Source organism: Bos mutus, chromosome 11 (assembly GCF_027580195.1).
Source record: "Bos mutus isolate GX-2022 chromosome 11, NWIPB_WYAK_1.1, whole genome shotgun sequence".
NCBI classification, from domain to species: domain Eukaryota; kingdom Metazoa; phylum Chordata; class Mammalia; order Artiodactyla; family Bovidae; genus Bos; species Bos mutus.
The window spans coordinates 87,047,999-87,068,558 of NC_091627.1; the positions used below are offsets into that span (position 1 = coordinate 87,047,999).

The 20,560-nt window shown below is 36.6% G+C and overlaps 1 protein-coding gene across 1 annotated transcript in view; it reads left to right on the forward strand.

Moving 5' to 3' along the window:
- The window catches only part of HEATR5B (HEAT repeat containing 5B), a 105,603-nt gene that overhangs the window by 67,218 nt on the left and 17,825 nt on the right, over nt 1–20,560 (forward strand). Inside the window, 6 exon segments of the mRNA XM_005901909.3 lie at nt 6,719–6,898; nt 13,545–13,782; nt 14,894–15,148; nt 17,214–17,341; nt 19,619–19,763; nt 20,258–20,524. Of these exon segments, the coding sequence (XP_005901971.2) occupies nt 6,719–6,898; nt 13,545–13,782; nt 14,894–15,148; nt 17,214–17,341; nt 19,619–19,763; nt 20,258–20,524 (1,213 nt within the window).

Consider the following 20,560-nt stretch of genomic DNA (forward strand, 5'->3'; position numbering starts at 1 on the left):
GTGGCAGGCTTAAAGTTTGACCACCTATCCTTCTGTTTCTGGGTAGAAACCTGCTTTTGAAATAGCTGGAGCCCTGGGTTGCAAGCTCCTTTCATTAAGGTTACCGAAGGAATTGGCTTTGGGCAGGTGATGAATCTTGGCATCTCTGCTGGTTTACTAGAGTAAAATCATGTTAAACCTGAAAATCAAGTATTAATAATTCAGAGAAATTATAGGAAAACCCTCAAATGTTTTCAGTTAAGGACAATTGAGGACAGTAATCAGTAAGTTAAGAAAAAATATCATTTAAAGCAGGGTTGGAATAATAAGCATAATACGTACTTTAGATATTTTATTTCAACCTGAAGTTTATAAGTGTGCGTTCATTCACTACTCTTTTTCTTTTTCATTCTCTACTCTTTTGATACGAGGCCAAAGTCTTTCCTTGAAGTATGATTTCGTTGATTGAGTGTTGGCTTTGTCTGTCTTCATAAACCAAATCCATAGTGCAGTGTCTGTAGTTTCTGATTTCATTTTCTTTAAAGCAGAGAAAGTACTTAGGTTTTTGCAAGGCAAACAGTGCCAGATTCTTGATTTTTGATAATTTTCCTCAACTTTACTTACGTTTCTACCAAAATTCAAAGTATCAAGTGTCTCCAAAGTGTTATTTTCTTTAGGAATAACAACTTTTATTTTCACACTTATATGTAATTACTTTTTGCTTTAAATTTCAGTGTATTTGAGCATTGTGTGACTGACTTTTTTTTTTTTTTTTTGCCATCTGTATTGGTAATAATCAGTTTTTAAATGTCCCTATTGAATTTTATTTAATTCAGTTTTGAATTCTTAGAGAATAAGATTATAAGAGAATTAAACAGTTTACACATATATTTACTCTTAACTTTTTAAAAGTTTTAAATATAGGAATACAACCCATTAACCCAGTTGAATATCCAGATGCTCTGAAAACCTGAAGCTTTTTCATAATTTATTTGGTAACAAAATCTGAGCTAACTGTATTCACTCAGCCCTGACATGAAGTTGAGTGAGATAATAGTACTGATTGATCTCAATTAGTGTGATTCGTAGTACATTTCATCTGGAAGTATCTGTGTGTTAATAATGGGATGCTGCTACACATCTTGCTTAATCCCTTAATTAAGTTCATGTACCTTAATACTCTTTAGGGTATAACGTTGTGAATTATGCAACATTACCTAAGGATGTCAGGTGGGAAAATGAGGACATATACCTGCTGAGTCAAGTGGGCACTGTCAGACCTCTTCTTTCATTCAGTAGGTTGTCTTTTTGTTTTGTTGATGGTCTCCTTTGCTATGCAAAAGCTTTTAAGTTTAATTAGGTCCCATTTGTTTATTTTTGCTCTATTTCTTTTGCTTTAGGAGGTAGATCCAAAAAAAAAACATTGCTGCAGTTTATGTCAAAGAGTATTCTGCCTGTATTTTCCTCTAGGACTTTTATAGTAACAGGTTTTACATTTAGGGTTTTTTTTGTTTTTTTTTTAATTTTATTTTTTAACTTTACAATATTGTATTGGTTTTGCCATATATCAAAATGAATCCACAACAGGTATACACGTGTTCCCCATCCTGAACCCTCCTCCCTCCTCCCTCCCCGTACCATCCCTCCTCCCTCTCCATACCATCCCTCTGGGTCGTCCCAGTGCACCAGCCCCAAGCATCCAGTATCGTGCATCCATTTTGAGTATATTTTTGTTCAGTTCAGTTCATTTCAGCTCAGTAGTGTCTGACTCTTTGCAACCCCATGGACTAGTTGGATCTCCTTGCAGTCCAGGGGACTCTCAAGAGTCTTCTCCAGCACCACAGTTCAAAAGCATCAATTCTTCAGTGCTCTGCTTTCTTTATAGTCCAACTCTCGCATCCATACGTGACTACTAGAAAAACCATATCTTTGACTAGATGGACCTTTATTGGCAAAGTAATGTCTCTGTTTTTTAATATGCTGTCTAGGTTGGTCATAGCTTTTCTTCCAAGAATCAAATGTCTTAATTTCACGTCTGCAGGCACTGTCTGCAGTGATTTTGGAACCGCAAAAAATAAAGTCTCTCACCGTTTCCATTGTTTCCCCATCCATTTGCCATGAAGTGATGGGACTGGATGCCACGATCTTTGTTTATTGAATGTTGAGTTTTAAGCCAGCTTTTTCACTCTCCTCTTTCACTTTCATCAGGAGGCTCTTTAGTTCTTCTTCGCTTTCTGCCATAAGGGTGGTATCATCTGCATATCTGAGGTTATTGATAAATCTCCAGGCAGTCTTGATTCCAGCTTGTGCTTCATCCAGCCTGGCATTTTGCATGATGTACTTTGCATGTAAATTAAATAAACAAGGTGACAGTATACAGCCTTGATGTACTCCTTTCCTGATTTGGAACTAGTCTGTTGTTCCATGTCCAGTTCTAACTGTTTCTTCTTGACTTGCACAAGGTTATTTTTTTGTATATGGTTTTTGTATATGTTATTTTTGTATATGGTGTTAAAGGATGTTCTGATTTCATTCTTCTACATCTAGCTGTCCAGTTTTCCTAGCACCACTTATCAAAGTGACTGTCTCTTCTCCATTATATATTCTTGCCCCCTTTATCATCGATTAATTGACGGTAAGTGTGGCTTATTTACGGGCTCTCTGTTCTGTTCCATTGATCTCTGTGTCAGTTTTTGTGGCAATACTATACTATTTTGATGACTGTAGCTTTGTAGAATGGTCTAAAGTCAGGGAGCGTGATTCCTCCAGTACTCTTTTTCTTTGTCAAGTTTGTTTTAGCTATTCTGGATCTTTTGTGTTTCCATATAAATTTTTAAATTATTTGTTCTAGTTCTGTGAAAAATGTCATTGGTATTTCGATAGGGATTGCATTGAATCTGTATATTGCTTTGAGTAGTATGGTAATATTAACAATGTTAATTCTTCCAAACCAGGAACACAGTATATCATGCCATCTGTTTGTATCATCTTCAGTTTCTTTCATCAGTGTCTTGTAGTTTTCCAAGTACAGGTCTCTTACCTCCTCATGTAGGTTTATTCCTAGGTATTTTATTCTTTTTGATGCAGTGGTCAATGAGTTGTTTTCAGTTTCTCTTTCTGATAGTTCTTTGTTAGTATATAGAAATGCAACAAATTTCTGTATATTAATTTTCTTTCCTGCAACTTTACTGAATTCATTGATGACCTGTAGTAGTTTCCTGGTAGCATATTTAGAATCTTCTATATATAGTATCATGTCATCTGCAAGCAGGGAGAGCTTTACTTCTTGTTTTCTAATTTGAATTCCTTTTATTTCTTTTTCTTCTCTAATTGCTATGGCTAGGACTTCCAAAACTATGTTGAATAAAAATGGCAAGAGTAGATATACTTGTCTTGTTCCTAATCTTAGAGGAAATTCTTTCACTTTTCACTGTTGAATATGATGTTAGCTGTGAGTTTGTCATATATGACCTTTTTAAGTTGAGGTTCCTACTGTGTTAGAACACAGTTGTTCCTACTGTGTTCACTTTCTAGAGAGTTTTTTTTTTAATCACAAATGGATTTTGAACTTTATCAAAAGTTTTTTTCTGTTATCTATTGAGATGATCACATAGTTTTTATTCTTCCGTTTGTTAATGTGTATCACACTGATTGATTTGTATATATTGAAAAACCCTTGTTATTCCTGGGATGAATCCCACTTGATGATGGTGTATGACCTTTTTAATGTGTTGTTGGATTTGGTTTGATAATATTTTGTTGAGGATTTTTGCATTTACATTCATCAGTTATATTGACCTGTAATTTTCTTTTTTTGTGGTATATTTGTCTGGTTTTGGTTTCAGGGTGATGCTGGTCTCATGGAATGAGTATGGAAATGACAGATTTTTAGTCAAGTTGTTTCCATTGAAAAATACTGATTTGAGGACTTCCTTGGCAGTCTGGTGGTTAAGATTCCACACTTCCAGTGCAGGGATCACAGGGTTGATCCCTGGTCTGGGAACTAAGATCTCATATACTGTGTGGCATGGCCAACAAAAAAAGTAGAGATTTTAAACGCTAATAACTTAGAACTCATACACAAAACAAATGGTAGACAACCTATTGAATGGGAGAAAATAATTGCAAATGCTGCTGCTGTGTCACTTCAGTCGTGTCTGACTCTGTGCGACCCCATAGATGGCAGCCCACCAGGCTGCTCCGTCCCTGGGATTCTCCAGGCAAGAATACTGGAGTGGGTTGCCATTTGCTTCTCCAATGCATGCATGCATGCTAAGTCACTTCAGTTGTGTCCGACTCTATGTAACCCTATGGACATCAGTCCACCAGGCTCCTCTGTCCACAGGATTCTCTAGGGAAGAATACTGGAATGGGTTGCCATTTCCTTTTCCATTTGCAAATGATATGACCAATAAGAGGTTAATATCCAAAATATATAAATAGTTCATACGACTCAACACCAAAACAAACAACCACATTAAAAACTGGATGGAAGTATTGACTAGACATTTTTCCAGAGAGAAAATGCAGATGGCCAATAGGCACATAAAAAGATGCTCACCATCACTTATCATCAGAAAATGAAAATCAAAGCCACAACTAGGTTTCACCTGACACCAGCCAGAATGACTATCATAAAAAAGAAAAATACAAAAATAGCAAACATTGGTGAAGATGTGGAGAAAAGGGAACCCTCATACACTGCTGGTGAGAATGTAAGTTGGTGCAACCACTGTGGAAAACAGGTTCCTCAAAAAATTTAAAATAGAGTTACCTTGTGACCCAACTGAGTTTATATCTGAAAAGAACAAAAATACTAATCTGAAAAGAGTCATGCACCTCAGTGTTCCTAGCAGCATTATTTACAGTTGCCAAGATTTGCAAGCGGTCTAAGTGTCTATCAGCAGATGAATAGATAGAGAAGATGGAATGCTACTCAGCCGTAAAAGGGAGTGAGATTTTGCCATTTGCAGCAACTTGGATGGACTTGGAGGGCTTTATGCTAACTGAAAAAATTCAGAGAAAGACATATACTGTATGCTGTCATTTATATGTAGAATCTAAAAGATATAACAAACTAGTGAATGTAAAGAAAAAAGAAACAGACCTTTAGACACAGAACAAGCTAGTAGTTACCAGTGGGGAGAGGGAAGGGAAGATGGGGCAATTTAGGGGTAGGAGCAAAATAAAAACCCTAGTAATTAGGAAATTATGTGAAATCATAGATGAAAATTGTGAAGCACAGTAGAATTTAAAGAGTCTTTCATTTAATTAAAAAAAAAGTTGGCACTATCAGGCAACCCCTTCTTTCTTGACATTCTTCCTTTGTTTTCAGTATCACCACACTTGCCTATTTTCCTATTGCTTTTCTGGCATTTTCTTCTCAATTTCTTTCATTGTTTATTTTTACTCTCTCTGTCCCTTAAGTTTAATTATTTTTCCTGTGTTTTATCCTTATTGATCTGTCCTTATCCTTTTTTTTAATACCTGTCCTTGAACAAAATTACCTAGCACTGTAGCAATCACTTTTGCCTGGAGAATTCCTAAATCTACTTAGTTAGCTTTGTCTTTGCTCCTGAAATCCAGACCCAAGTTTTCAACTGCCCACAAACTCAGCATGTGGTAATTTAGTTCATAGTCAAAATGATGCTGCTCTGAAACTTCTCATCTCTACCACACTCCTCTGTATTCTTAAATAGTGGTATCACCTATCTTCCATTCATCCAAGGTAGAAGCTTTGACAATCAAAATTTGGTAATCATCACCTCACTGTTTACATGTCCCTGCTTTCACTCCCTAAAAGTACATAGTTAGTTTTCAAACCTTGTGATTTCTACTTCCAAGTCATTCTCAAATGCCTCTCCCTTGTCATTTGCTTCCATATCATCTCTGTCCAGTGGTGTTATAATAGTCATGTAGCTGAACACAGTGCTTACTATCCAAACTCATGTTTTCCTGTGTTTATGATAGTATTTGAGCAGTTTTCCTAAGGCATAATTCTAATAATATTCCCCTGCTCAGAAGCCTTAGAAACTCATGACTGCCTGCAGAAAAAGTCTGCTAAATTCAGTTCACATGGAATTTAAATTGGACTGTAACCTAATCCTAGTTAACTTTCCTAATCTTTTTTCTTCCTCCACCAAACTCCTATCTGTATACACAAAACTTCCTGATATCTAAACATTCCCATTTCTTGTGCTAGAATTGATCTCTTCTTTCTCTCTTTTTAAGTGTAGTATGGCAGTCATAAAATATTCTTAAGTGTTCATTTAATCTGTGTGTAATCTGTGTTTACTTACTTACTTGAGGAGAGGGACTAGATTTTTTTTCCCTTTACTTTTTTGTTTCTTTTAAACTTCTCTGTATAGCTCAGAATAACCTTTGACTATAGTAAACAGAAATGTTGAATCAAAGAATTACTTGTGACTGAACTGATTTGGCTGCAGATTTTTTTCTGTTAAAATTTTTAGGAATTTAGATAGTGGAAACATGGTAAGTAAATATTGTTTTGTTTTCTACATAGGAGTATAATAAGTTCCATACTTGCTATTCATTTTTTATTAAAAAAAAAAAAAGCATAGCATTGAAGGATTTTGTTTTGTTCATTGGTTTTGTTCTGTATTGGTTCCCTCTAGGAAAAAAATCATATTAATGCCAGCCTTTTATATGTTTAATCTTAACTTTTTAATATAAAAATAAGAGTTCTTTTTTTTTTTTTTTTTTCCCCCCCTTTGGCTAGGTGTGTAGTACATGGATTGGAAGTGGAGTTGTCAGTGATCTCAATGATCTCCGTCGAGTACACAATCTGCTTGTTTCTTCACTGGACAAAGTTCAGGCCGGAAAAGGATCTTCCAGCCAACTGTACCGAGAGAGTGCTACAACCATGGAAAAACTGGCTGTTCTCAAAGCATGGGCAGAGGTAACGGCAGCCTATTGTTTTTAACTGTTTCTCCATCCATGAGAAAATGTTCCCTTCTCTAATAGGTAAAAAAATTCTGTTTGGTTTTTGTTTTTTTTAAGCTGACCTTTGGTATAGAGTGCTAGAAAAAAATCTGCAATTTGCTTTCTCACTGAAATACATACACATTTATGTCTCAAAAGAGCTCATATTGAACCTTTGAAAATTAGTATTTCTAATTAGTGTTTTTTTAATTTATTTATTTTAATTGGAGGCTAATTACTTTACAATTTTGTGGTGGTTTTAGCCATATGTTGACATGAATCGGTTTTAAAACACCTATATTGAAGAAGACCTCTTCTTACTTACTATGGAAAAATTAAGTGGAGAAAACCTACTAATAGTAAAGAAATAGAAAAAATTGTGCCAAGACTCTTTTATTTGATTAAATTTCAGGAGACTTGCTGCCACTCATTGATTAGGCTGTAGGAATTTATTTTGTTGTATATTTTGTTTTTTTTAACAGCTGTTTTTACCTCTTTTTATGCCCACATTATTTTTAAAAATAATGATACTGTTTTAATTTCACTTTTCTAAATCCCTTCTGCTAGTTACTTTCAAATTCTTATCTTCTGCATTTGGGTATTTCAAGTATCTCTATTCCTTCCCCTGCCAACCCAGTATCTTACTTCCCTATTTCCATGGTTATCAGCAGCCTGTGACCACCCCGCAGGCAATTGCTGGCTCAAAGCATACAACACCCAGATGATACAGTTTAGATAAAGGACCTCTGGGGTTTTGTGTTTTTTTTTGTCACAGAAGAAAAAGAAGGGAAAATTAGAGCAATAAGATATTGTAGAAATTAGTTTTCTTTCTGTTGTTTAGATCAAGTTGTTTTCATAGAGTATCCCTGAGTGTTCATTTATTTTCACCCTGCTGCCAACTTTTGTCTTAGACAAGTAAAATAACATTCGCATTGATAAAATGTTTGTTCTTACTGATAAGATCTTATCAAATTAATGCAAATGTATAATTTTAAGTGGAAAGTAGTGTTAGAAAGATACTTACAATGTGATTATTTCCTCACTTTGAGATTCACAGAAATTCTTTGTTATTTTCACATATCTAATTTTTAACTAAAAGTTACTGTAGAAATTACATTCCAAATGATTGAATGATTTTTATTTTTAAAAAATCTTTCAAAATTGTTGTTAATTCTCCAGCCCTATTCATTAATTTCCCAAACATAGAGACAGTTATGTAATTGGATAAGACCATTTGCCAGTTAGCTGGTTCTCTGCTGACTTGCATGAATGTGCTTGATTTACCTACTAGGTAGTCTGGCACAGTTCAATATAAAAAGCATTAAATGTTGAATCACAGACCGTACAGCAAGTTCTGTCTCTCTAATTCACCATCTTTTGTACTTTGATCAAGTGAGTTGATCTCTCAGATACTCAGTTTCTTTATCATAACATGGAAGTACAATAATATTTTCTAAAGTGACATGTATTAAAAAAAACCCGAGCATTGTAACTGGCACTGAATAGAAAATAATTACTTTTAACAAGTTGGAGAAGGAAATGGCAACCCACTCCAGTATTCTTGCCTGGAGAATCCCATGGACGGAGGAGCATGGTGGGCTACAGTCCACAGGTCGCAAAGAGTTGGACACGACTGAGCGACTTCGCTTTCACTTTAACAAGTTAGATGAAAACTTCATATAACTAATTTATTAATGCACATTTTTGTTTGAAACTCTTTTCTTATTTTGGGGTGACTTGGTTCTATAATTAAATAATTTACACTTCAGCCCTCAGCCTATAGTATTGTCAAGTAAATCTTTTCCTTGCTTAACTTCCTTTCCTTCATCTTTTTACCTCAAAGGCCCAACATATTCTAGATTTTCTCTGTTCAAGATCTATCTTTGCTTCTACTTTTTACTCAGAAAACAGGATGTTAGTTTTCCAGCTTCTCAGATTGTTACCTTCAGGTCTTGAGATCTATGTGAGTTGATAACTGTCCTTTTACCTGTGTGACCTTGGGTGAATTATTTACCTGCTTCTCTAAACCTGATTTCTCAGCCCTAAAGCATGGATAATGCTGCTGCTGCTGCTGCTGCTGCTGCAAAGTCGCTTCGGTCGTGTCCGACTCTGTGCGACCCCATAGACGGCAGCCCACCAGGCTTCCCCGTCCCCAGGATTTTTCAGGCAAGAACACTGGAGTGGGCTGCCATTTCCTTTTCTAATACATGAAAGTGAAAAGTGAAAGTGAAGTCACTCAGTTGTGTCCGACTCTTAGCAACCCCATGGACTGCAGCCTTCCAGGCTCCTCCATCCATGGGATTTTCTAGGCAAGAGTACTGGAGTGGGGTGCCATTGCCTTCTCCAGGATAATAATTATGCACATTTCATAGAATTACATTGTGAAGTAAATGAGACTTCATTGTGAAGTAATAAGGACTTTGTTCAATAATTACCTTATTTATAAGCTCAGTGAATGTTGCCTGCTGTTATTAGTATAATTATTATTATTATTTTAAAGTTTTCCTCTAATCTAGGATTCCCTTTTCTGGATTTTCTTTCCCACTCTGATTCATTCAACAAAGTGTTAAATGAGCATTAGCTCTGTGCCAGGGTAGCAGTTGATAATACCGTAGTGCACAAGCCAGATGTTCTACACTTACTGAGGAAAACAAACTAGTGGACCAGTATGTGAGACAAAAATAATGAGTGTTACAGGAGAAGTACAGACTGTTGTAAACACACAGCAGAGGCACCTAAAATAGTCTGGGAATTCAGAGGAGGCTTCCTGGAGAGAGCAACACTTAGGCTGGGGCCTGGAGCATGAGAGCAGATGTTAGTAAGCATGAGTCTGAGGAGGAGACTGTTTCAAGCTAAGTGCATTCAGTTTTCCCCCACTTCTGTATCTCTCCATCTCCCTCTGCATGCTCTTCCGCCCTCCTTCCCCTCGTTGTCCCCAACTCAGCTTCCTCTTCCGCTCACTCTCCTCTTCACGTCCTTGACTGTTGAGTCACCCACTTCTCAGTCCCCTGCAATCTAGCTTTATTCTCACCACTCCACTGAAATTACTAAAGTTACAAATGATACAATGCTCCAAATCACTGGACACTTTTCCGTCTCTGTCTGACTTAGCCTTTCTGCAGCTTATGATATTGTCTCCTCTGGAAACTCTTTGTTTTCCTTGACTTCCTGACCCTACTCCCTTGCTTCTCCTGTTATCTTTTCATTGTTCATTCTTAGCATCACCTGCTGGCTTCTCTTTGCCTGCCTACCCTTTAAATGTTGATATTTTTCTTGTCGTTTTTCTCGCTCTTCATACTTTATGGGTAACCACATCTACACCCACACCCTGTAGCTTTTACCTGTGTATGAAATATTCTAAATCTACTTTCCTACTCATACGTCTCTCCTAAATTCCAGTCCCATACTTGTAGCTATTTATTAGACATGTAGTAAGTACTGTAGTATTTACTGTTGAAAAAAATCTGCTTATAAGTGGACCCACACAGTTCAAACCTATGTTGTTGAGGGGTCAACATAGTATAGCCAAACACTTTTTAAAACCACACCCATTGGTTTACCAGTTTATCCTAAGGAATATCGAGAATATACACAAATTCTGTTGTGAGGATGTTTGTTGTGATGTTGTTTATCATTCTAAAGAGAAGGAAATATATGTATTTCTTGATCCAAAGATGATGGTGTTAAAGGAATAGAAAATTGAGTTAAAAATTGTAGACAAACATATTATTGTTTAAAAGACTGTGAATATGTATGTACAACGGGTCTAGCATGTTAACAGTATTACATCTGGGTTGTAGGATTGTGTCTGGCTTTATTGTGCATCTGATTTTTCTATATTTCTTGTGTACCTTCTCGTAAGAAAAATAAACCCCAAATTTTTTATAAAAACAAGTCAAAAAATATATTTTCATATTGCAGGTAGCAATGTAAAATATATACCCCTTTTAGAAAGCATTTGACAGTGTCTGTTCAGAGCCATGGAAGTATTTATAATCCCTGACCCAGTCATTCCCTTTCTGGGATTTTATCCTAGGGAAGAATATTCAAAATATGAAAAAGAGAGAAGTTGACAAAAGTGTTTGTTTGGAACATTCGTAATGTGAAGAACTGAACACCTTGTCGTTGAAACTATGCCTCATCTTCTAAGATTCCCAGGGCTGAAAAGAATTTTTAAAAATATAAAATGTCAACTACAGGAAAACTATTAGGTGTATAATGTCTTCTATTACCACTATTAAAAATAATAGTTATGAAGACTAGTATTTATATGGAAATCCTTTTATAAACAGTTAAGATTAAATACAAAATTCTCTGTACAACAAAATTACAGCTTAGTTGGAATGTGAAAACCTGGAAATTAGGATTATGAGTAATTTTATTAACTCATTTTTAAACTTTTTATGGTGTACTTTAAAATTTTTATTTATGGCCATGCTGAGTCTTCATCGCTGCTCCGGCTTTTCTCCCATTGTAGCGAATGGGGGCTACTCCCGAGTTGTGATGCGTGGGCTTCTCATCTCAGTGGTTTCTCTGGTTGTGGAGCACAGGCTCTAGAGTGTGCAGGCTTCAATAGTTGTGGGCACGGGCTTGGTTGCTCCGTGGCATGTGGAATCTTTCCAGATGAGGGATTGAACCAGTGTCTCCTGCTTTGACAGGTGGATTCTTTACCACTGAGTCACCAGGGAGGCCCACAGTATAATTTTTTAAATAAAAGTTGAGGAAAAATACATACATCTGACCTTTAAATCCTGCATTGACTTCACTTGCCCATTACCAACAGAGTAAAATCTTCAGCTCCCTTCTGCCTTGTATTCTATGCTCAGTCTCATACCGAACACTGGGAATTTCCTTAGAATGCCTTGCCGTTTCCTATCTCTTACGCTCTTGCTCTTGATACTCTGTCTGCCTGGAATCACTACTTCCATCTTTGCCTGTCAACAGGTGAACTTTTTTCTTTGAATTGTGTCTCGCCTTTTCATCGTCCATTAAGATTCTTTATCTTTCATGTTCCCTGTGATTCATTGATTACACAGACCACGAGTGTTCATTAGGTGCCAGGCAGTGGATGTGGTCACAGCTCGTAGTGAGATGGGAAGATAGGTCATTTAAAACAAATTTTAAAAAAATGTCCCTTCTCCCATCTCTTTTTTCACCCTTCTATCATTTTATCAGTCTGTGAGTTCATGGCAGTGAAAACCACATGTGACTTGTCTTTGTTGCCTCAGATCCAAGCACAGTAGCAAATGCAAGGCAAGAGTAGGTACCTAAGAAGAATTTGATGAGTGAATGGCTGAGTATACTAAAGTGTTTATTGAGCGAGACATTTTCTTAAAATATCAACATTATAATAAATCTAAGTGAAGAAAGCAAGCTTAAAAGCACTAAAAAATATGAATATGATGTTTATAACTTGAGATTCAAAGTCCCTATTCCAAAAGTTAGATGGTTTATGCTTCTAAATTGTCAGGTGTTAGTATAACTAACCGACTATAATTAAGTGATATGTATAAGACCACCGCAGTGTTAAGAAATGCTTCTTCTCAGAAATGAAGATTCATTGTTTCCTGTCATCATTGTCTAAACTTAGTCAATTACTGTACCGTAGCCGTCTGCTTGTTGTAGGGATAGAGATAAGACCCTACCATCAAGAAGTGTCCCTGGTTCAGACACATAGACTTCTTCTTATGTACAATGAAAATAGCTGTGTATGGCAAACATTTTTCTAAAGATACCTACTGCAATAATCTTACTCCCTTGACCGCTCCCCACTTTTTTTTGCTTTTTCGTGGATGTATAATTCAGCTAGGTGCCGGTTGCCAAAGCCAAAATATATGTACAACTACAAAAGAATACAAACAAAAATAACTTTGGCAAAGAATCTTTAAGATTGTATTTTCAGAAGTTGTTATTATATATCCTGTTGGTTTACAAAAGTGGAGAGAAAAGATACAGATATATATAGCCAGTAAATTATCTTATTCTTGGCTGAGCTATCTGTTACAAGGACTAGATTGCTAAATATGACTTAAGCACTCTAAAAGAAGGGATTTTGGAGGATATTAGTGGAAATCCAGGTTGTGGTTTCTCTTCCCCCACCCCTTAGCTTTTTCTTTGAATGCTGCCTGATTGTGTCTAATAAGCCTGTGAAAGCAAATGCAGTAAACAGGAAGTTATACCCTATGGCAAAAAAAAAAAAAAAAAAAAAAACTCATATAAAGGGGGGCTTTGTAAAATAGAACAAGAGAAGCCAGAAAAAATCAAGGAATGTGCTGTGAGAGTAGTAGTCAGATCTATTATATAAAAAAAAAAAAAGATTGCCTCCAAAATACGTGGGATTATTCTTTTGAGGATATCAGGAAAGTCTGAATACTAATAGTACTTGGTTACTTGTGATGATTCAGCTGTATAATCATAGTGGTGGTGGTTTAGTCGCTAAGTCGCTTCCGACTCTTGCGACCCCATGGCTGATGGCCTGCCACACTCCTCTGTCCATGGGATTTCCCAGGCAAAAATACTGGAGTGGGGTTGCCGTTTTCTTCTCCGTATAATCATAACAGCTTAGGATATGTCATTTCTTAATATTATATCTTGTTCTTTTCTCATCCTGAATATCTTACTAGGTCTATGTGGTTGCTATGAATATTAAAAAAGAAGCAGAGTCAAAACCAAAAAGAGCAGTTAAAAATACTGATGACGATGATGATGATGACAGTACCATAGATGAACTACCACCAGATAGTTTAATAACACTCGTACAGCCTGAACTGCCAATACTTAGTCGCTTGTGGTTGGCAGCATTAAAAGACTACGCGCTTTTAACTTTACCAGCTGAATTCGCTAGTCAACTCCCTCCAGATGGTAAGTACTGCGTTCAGAGTTTTGCTTTTAATGGAGTTCAAAGTAGTAATTAAACAAAATGGAATTGGTGGAGACTGGCCACAATAGTAATAATAACATCTTAAATTTCTGTGGACTTAAACTTGATATTCTGTCCGTACTGAATTTATAAATTCAGATACGGCATTAAACTTTACTTGTCAGCCCAAGCAAAAATGTTCTCACTGTTACAGTAATAACCGTCTGAGGTGGGGTACTCTAAATAACTGCGTAAGGAGTTATTATGCGTAATCATGATGAGGTATACCGCCGTGTTGGTCACTGTGTGTGTGCCAGGGCAGATGTGAAGTCCTCAGTTTGATAGTGAAAGCAGGAAGAAGGGAAGAATTTGCAAAAGAGTTGGGGGAAAAAAAGAAGAGACAGAGTTCGCTGGCTATAAGAGAAAGGAAAGGTGATGAGGGTTTTAAGAGCTGCTGGTGACAGTGAAGAGGAAGCCTGTGATCATGGGTGGGGCAAGGTAGAAGGCTCTCAGAGGCGTGAGCACTTGCAGAGGAAAGGCTGGAAATGCTGGCATAAATCACAAGGAAGTGATAGGCACGCCAGGTCAGCAGTTGTAGGAATGATGTCGGTTTTAGAGACCCTTGGGAGAAACTCTTTGGCCAGATTCCTCTTTTATGTGTGCTGTGATCTGAATATTTGTATTACCTCAGAATGTTTATGTTGAAACCTAATCCCTATTGTGATGGTGTTAAGAGGTATGGGTCCTTTGGGAGGTGCTTTGGTCATGAGGGTGGAGTCCCTAGGAATGGGAGTAGTCCCCTTGTAAAAGAGAACCCACAGAGCCCCCAACCCTTTCTACCTTCCACCTTGTGAAGAAAGCAAGAAGGTACAGGCTGTCAGTCAGGAAGAAGGCCCTCACCCAGCCATGCTGGCATCTTGATCTCGACTTACAGCCTCCAGAACCATGAGAAATGAATTTCTGTTGTGTAGCCACTCAGTCTGTGGTATTTTCTTAAAGCAGGTCAAATGGACTAAGCCAGTATGTACCAGGTATTTTTAAAGGAAGTTGTTCATGAATGAGTGAATATGTATAATAGAAGTAATGTTTTTCATTGATTTGATTGTTTTATAGGTGGGGCATTTTATACTCCTGAGACTATTGATACGGCTAGACTGCACTATCGGAATTCCTGGGCCCCAATTCTCCACGCAGTGGCACTTTGGTTAAACAGCACAGGATTTACATGTTCAGAGTCAGCAGAAGCAGCAGCAATATCCGCTTTACAAAAACGTTCCATACCGGTCAATTTAAGCCAGGCATCAGGAGCAACACCTAGTGCTAAATCTTTGGCAGAAATTAACAAAGACAGAATGCATCTGATTTTAGGTAGGTGAGCCATCTTAATGTATCTCAAGATATATTACTTCTGAAAATGTTTGTCTGTAAGGGAGAAAAAACTGCTTTCTACCATTTAGGTTCTGTGACTGGCTTAAGAATTAAACTGATATAAGACACATTAATAGGAGAAAAGCATATCAGATCAGATCAAATCAGTCGCTCAGTCGTGTCCGACTCTTTGCGACCCCATGAATCGCAGCACGCCAGGCCTCCCTGTCCATCACCAACTCCCGGAGTTCACTCAGACTCACGTCCATCGAGTCAGCGATGCCATCCAGCCATCTCATCCTCTGTCGTCCCCTTCTCCTCCTGCCCCCAATCCCTCCCAGCATCAGAGTCTTTTCCAATGAGTCAACTCTTCGCATGAGGTGGCCAAAGTACTGGAGTTTCAGCTTCAGCATCATTCCTTCCAAAGAAATCCCAGGGCTGATCTCCTTCAGAATGGACTGGTTGGATCTCCTTGCAGTCCAAGGGACTCTCAAGAGTCTTCTCCAACACCACAGTTCAAAAGCATCAATTCTTCGGCATTCAGCCTTCTTCACAGTCCAACTCTCACATCCATACAATGACCACAGGAAAAACCATAGCCTTGACTAGACGAACCTTTGTTGGCAAAGTAATGTCTCTGCTTTTGAATATAATTGATTTAAAACTTTTACATGTACATAGGAGGAAAATGAAGACCTGAAGAAACTTTTAGGTCTTAAAGATTGTATACAGTTTTACACGAACAAGAATAAGTTGTGGGGATCTGATAAGACAAAGGGCTGGGGCCAGGGATGATAAGTTGTGCAGGAACTAAAAAGTATATGGGGGAAACAAATGGAAAATCGGGGCTTCCTTGATAGCTCAGCAACAAAGAATCTGCTTGCCAGTGCAGGAGATGCAAGTTCGATTCCTGGTCTGGGAAGATCCCCTGGGGAAAGAAATGGCAACCCACACCAGTATTCTTGCCTGGGAAATTCCATGGACAGTGGAGCCTGGTGGGCTACAGTCCATGGGGTCACAAGAGTCAGACACAGCTTAGCCACTAAACAGCAACAGTAGAAGATCAGGCTTATTTTAGTAGGTTTGTTCTGATCGGTCTATTTCAACATCAACTCCCAGTCTCAAGGAGTAAAAATATTCTTTGCTTGATACAGGGAGGGCATCTTTCTAATGAGAAATTTTATGACCTGCTTTTGGGTAGAAAGGGGGTCAAAGAGCCCTGCCTGCATCTGCTATTTTTCAAATGTGTTCAGCCAAGAAGGTATATTTTGGTGCAGCATGTTTTGAACTCCTTCATATCTTTCATTTTAATGCTATGGAAAAAAATTTTACAGTATAGTTCAGATAAGAAATAGTAAAAAGAGGTGTTTTTTTTAGCACATTTTCTTAATTAACTGAATTTTTAATAGAAAAATTTAATTATTAAATTACTCCTTAAAAATTCTCTATCATGTTCACTCACAGAGCAATACTGAATAATTTTCAAGGAAAAAGTTAAACTTTTTTTTTATATGTTTTCTTTTACTTGACACTTAAATTACTCTATGAGGAAATATAAATTTATATTTACATTATACATGTAATATATACATAAATTGTGTATATAGGTATAAATTTATACATATATACACATATATAAATGTATATATGCATATAAATATAAATGTAAAGTTAAAGCAAATTTGAGTAATTGTTATTTATAATTGCTGTGTAGATTCTCTTGTAACATTTAAGAATTTGCAATCATTTATCATAATCTTATAATTTTCATAAATTTATTCTTAATGTATTATTTTTAAATGTCTTTAAGTAGCTTCTTAATCAACCTGATGACTTTGGAACTCCCTCACTTGCTTCCAATGTGACTGTTTGTCTCATTCCAAGGCTACAACATATGTTAAGTTTGGCTACTTATTTTGACAATCATTTTGAACTCACTTTAAGGCATTAATAAATACATGTTAAAGTAAGCTGTAAAATAAGTAGGTAAAAGAAAAAAAAATGGTGTCAAAGCAACAAAGTGTTTTATATTGAGAAACCTGTGTGTTAATTTTGTATATTACAGGTGTGAGTATACAGTTCCTTTGTTCCCCAAGACCTGAGGAACCTGTTGAACATGTTACAGCTTGTCTACAGGCCTTGCACACCTTGCTAGATTCTCCTTATGCCCGAATCCATATTGCAGAAGATCAGGTGCAGTATATTTCTATAATAGATAATTAATGCTTTGTATTCATCATATTTTAAGGTAATTTTCTCACATATGAGATACATATTATATAATAAGTGTTCCGGATTTTGGCTTCATCTAAGACCTTATATTGAATGTTGGATGACCAGACATGCTGGACTAGAGATCATCACTATACCTTCTTTGATGAGTTCATCAGCAATCAGATATAACTAAAAATGTAAAGGATCCCCTCAGTCCCAGTTAATGGTTCTGCTAGTAAAGGGCTGAGTTAATTCATAAGGCTGTTAATAAATTTGGGATTTCCTGTTGGCTCATTCAGTAAAGAGTCTGCTGTAATGCGGGAGACCCAGGTTTGATCCCTGGGTTGGAAAGATCCCCTGGAGTAGGAAATGGCAAACCACTCCAGTATTCTTGCCTGGAAAATCCAAATAAATTATGTCACTTTTAAATGTTTGATTAAACTTGATCTCATTTAATAAGGTTTTTGCACTGGCTCAAGTATTCATTTAAGAAGTTTAATGAATTGTGTTTTCTAATTTTTTGTATGGAATTTTTAGAGGATTTTATTCATGTTACAGAACCAAGTTTCCACTGGATTTGTTTGTTTGTTTTAATTAGGAAGTCTTTTATCTTCATAATAACCATTTCTTTGGACACCATCACTACCAAATAGTACCTCTTGGGATAATCTTCTATAAAACACAAAAAGATAAAAAAAACAAAGTTCTTATTATTGTGTTCTCTTAAAATTAGTTTTGTACATGATATTTGCTCAATAAAAAAGAAAAAAACCCACATGAAACAAAATGAAGTATGTGGTGTGTGATTATAAGCGTCACTTACTGATGAACTCATCTTGTACTCCAGCCTTGTAGCTTAAAGCTGGGCCTCAGCTAGACTGCACATTACCACAAGAAACTTGAGGGTTGTTTTCAAATAGTCAAACCAATAAAGTTTAATCTGTGAATGAAGGTGTGTGACATATTATGTTAAAACTGAAATAATTGACTGTAAGTGCAGTAGATTAAACGACATGGTTAAATGTGTATTTCATAACCACAATAGACATAAATTTGACCTCTCCATCAGTTCTATAGTGGTTAATTTGTAAGACATGAGAAGGGAGAAAGGAGGTCAATTATGAGGCTGTTTTCATAATTCCAGAGAGACAGTGAGTTCACTGGCCTCAGAAAACTGAATAAAAGAGAAGGAAACAGGGCCAAGACTGGAACTTTAGGGATAAATAACAAATAAGGGTGGAGATGAGGGAAATTAATCAGCAGTGGAGACTACTGGAGAGGTAGGAGAACTAAAGAGAACAGAGTTACCAAAGACAAGAGAGATTGTCAAGGACAGACAAGTCTCAGAGGAACAGAATCCAGTGAGTCAGGACAGAAGAGAGTCCCAGGAGGTTATTGGTGACCTCAGGCAGAGCATTTTCTCAGGTAAATGGCGCCAGATTAGAGAAGTTTTGAGGAGTGAGTGAGGGGGTGAAGGGAGTGGCATCTTTCCATCAGGACAGAGACAGAAGAGATCATGGGGGCAGATGGAAGGATGTGAGGGTTTTCTGAGGTGTGGAGGGAAATTAGATAGGAAAGACTTGAGCAACTACTTATATTGGGGAAGAGAAGCTTAGCTTAGTTTATCTATGATATATGGGGTGTAATTGAGGTCCTTGACGAATCCTTGGGAAGTCAAAGAGGATGGCATGGAAGCATGTGAGAAAAAAATTATCAGCCTCGGACAAGGGGCTGATCTTGATCTTAAGGAAAGAGGTAAAGGTGGCTTTGGTTGCAATTTAATTTTTTTTCTCCCTCTTTGAAATTTGAGGTAGGTTCATTGGATGGGGTTGATGTGGAAGATTGTGAGAAGCCTAAATGAATAGTGAGTGGTTAAAGTTTGTAATAGTTCTGAGACGAATCTTGGAGCAACTTGCCAGCCTGCCTAGAATTTCTGGTGGACTACTCTTGAATACTCGGATTAGAAATCATAAATTTTAGTGACACTAAACACTAGCAATGCTGTTTAGTCCAAAAGAGAAAAGAAATATTTTAAATGGAAAAATCATTTAAATATGTAATGAAGTAATTTTTGACTGAAAATACGTTGGAATAAAATATGACCATTTTTCAAGATTATTATAGTATTTGCTGCATATTTTATGTATTAACTTTAGCTACCAAATCTATGTATTTTTATAGGTATATTTTCCTAGATTTAATAATATAAATATATCCTTTAAATTAATTTAATTTCTCTCTATTAATTTATAATAGCTGATTGGTGTTGAGTTACTGAGTGTTTTACACCGCCTCCTGTTGACCTGGAATCCACCGTCTGTCCAGCTGCTGGTGACTGGAGTTGTACAACAGATAGTAAGAGCTGCTCAGGATTATTTGCAAGAAAAAAGAAACACACTAAGTAAGCACAAGAAATCACACTAACTTTAAAGTAGATTTATTTCTATTCTAATATTTTGAATATTAATGTCAGGAAGTTTTTAATGAAAAAATTTAACCATACATTTAAAAGATTGCAGTTGATTTTACTTTCATTAGAATGACCCAAATGAAATTGCTCATATTCGACCATTTTCACGTACAAAAGTGTTAACTTCATGTGTTTCAAGCCTAGCATATGTGTTACTCCTATTATGAAATACATTCCTATTAAAAATACCTAATAAAATTTTATTTTTAGTAAAGTAAAGTAGAAAATGAATTGTTACATTTAAGGAGAGGTCAATAAACAATTATAAGGCAGAGAATTATTCTGAGAAAGACATGGCATCAGTTAGACATTTAGTTGTAAATTCTAAATTCTTTTGAAAGAATTTATTAAACACACTTACTGTATTGTTACCTCTACTATTTGTTATCCTTTTTGCTGAGAATTTCACTTTTCTTTTACCCAAGATGAGGATGATATGGAAAAAGAGTCCTGTCCTGTATTAGGAGAAGGAGGTGACAGTGGTGGTCTCATTCCTGGAAAATCTCTTGTGTTTGCAACTATGGAGCTGTTGATGTTCATTTTAGTACGTCATATGCCACATCTCAGTACCAAGATGTCGGACTCTCCAAGTCACATAGCCACTAAAACTCGACTGTCGGAAGAAAGTGCTCGTTTGGTGGCAGCCACAGTTACCATACTCTCCGACTTACCGTCTCTCTGTTCACCTGCTGGTATGGTGTTGCTCACTATTTGTAAATGTATTATAC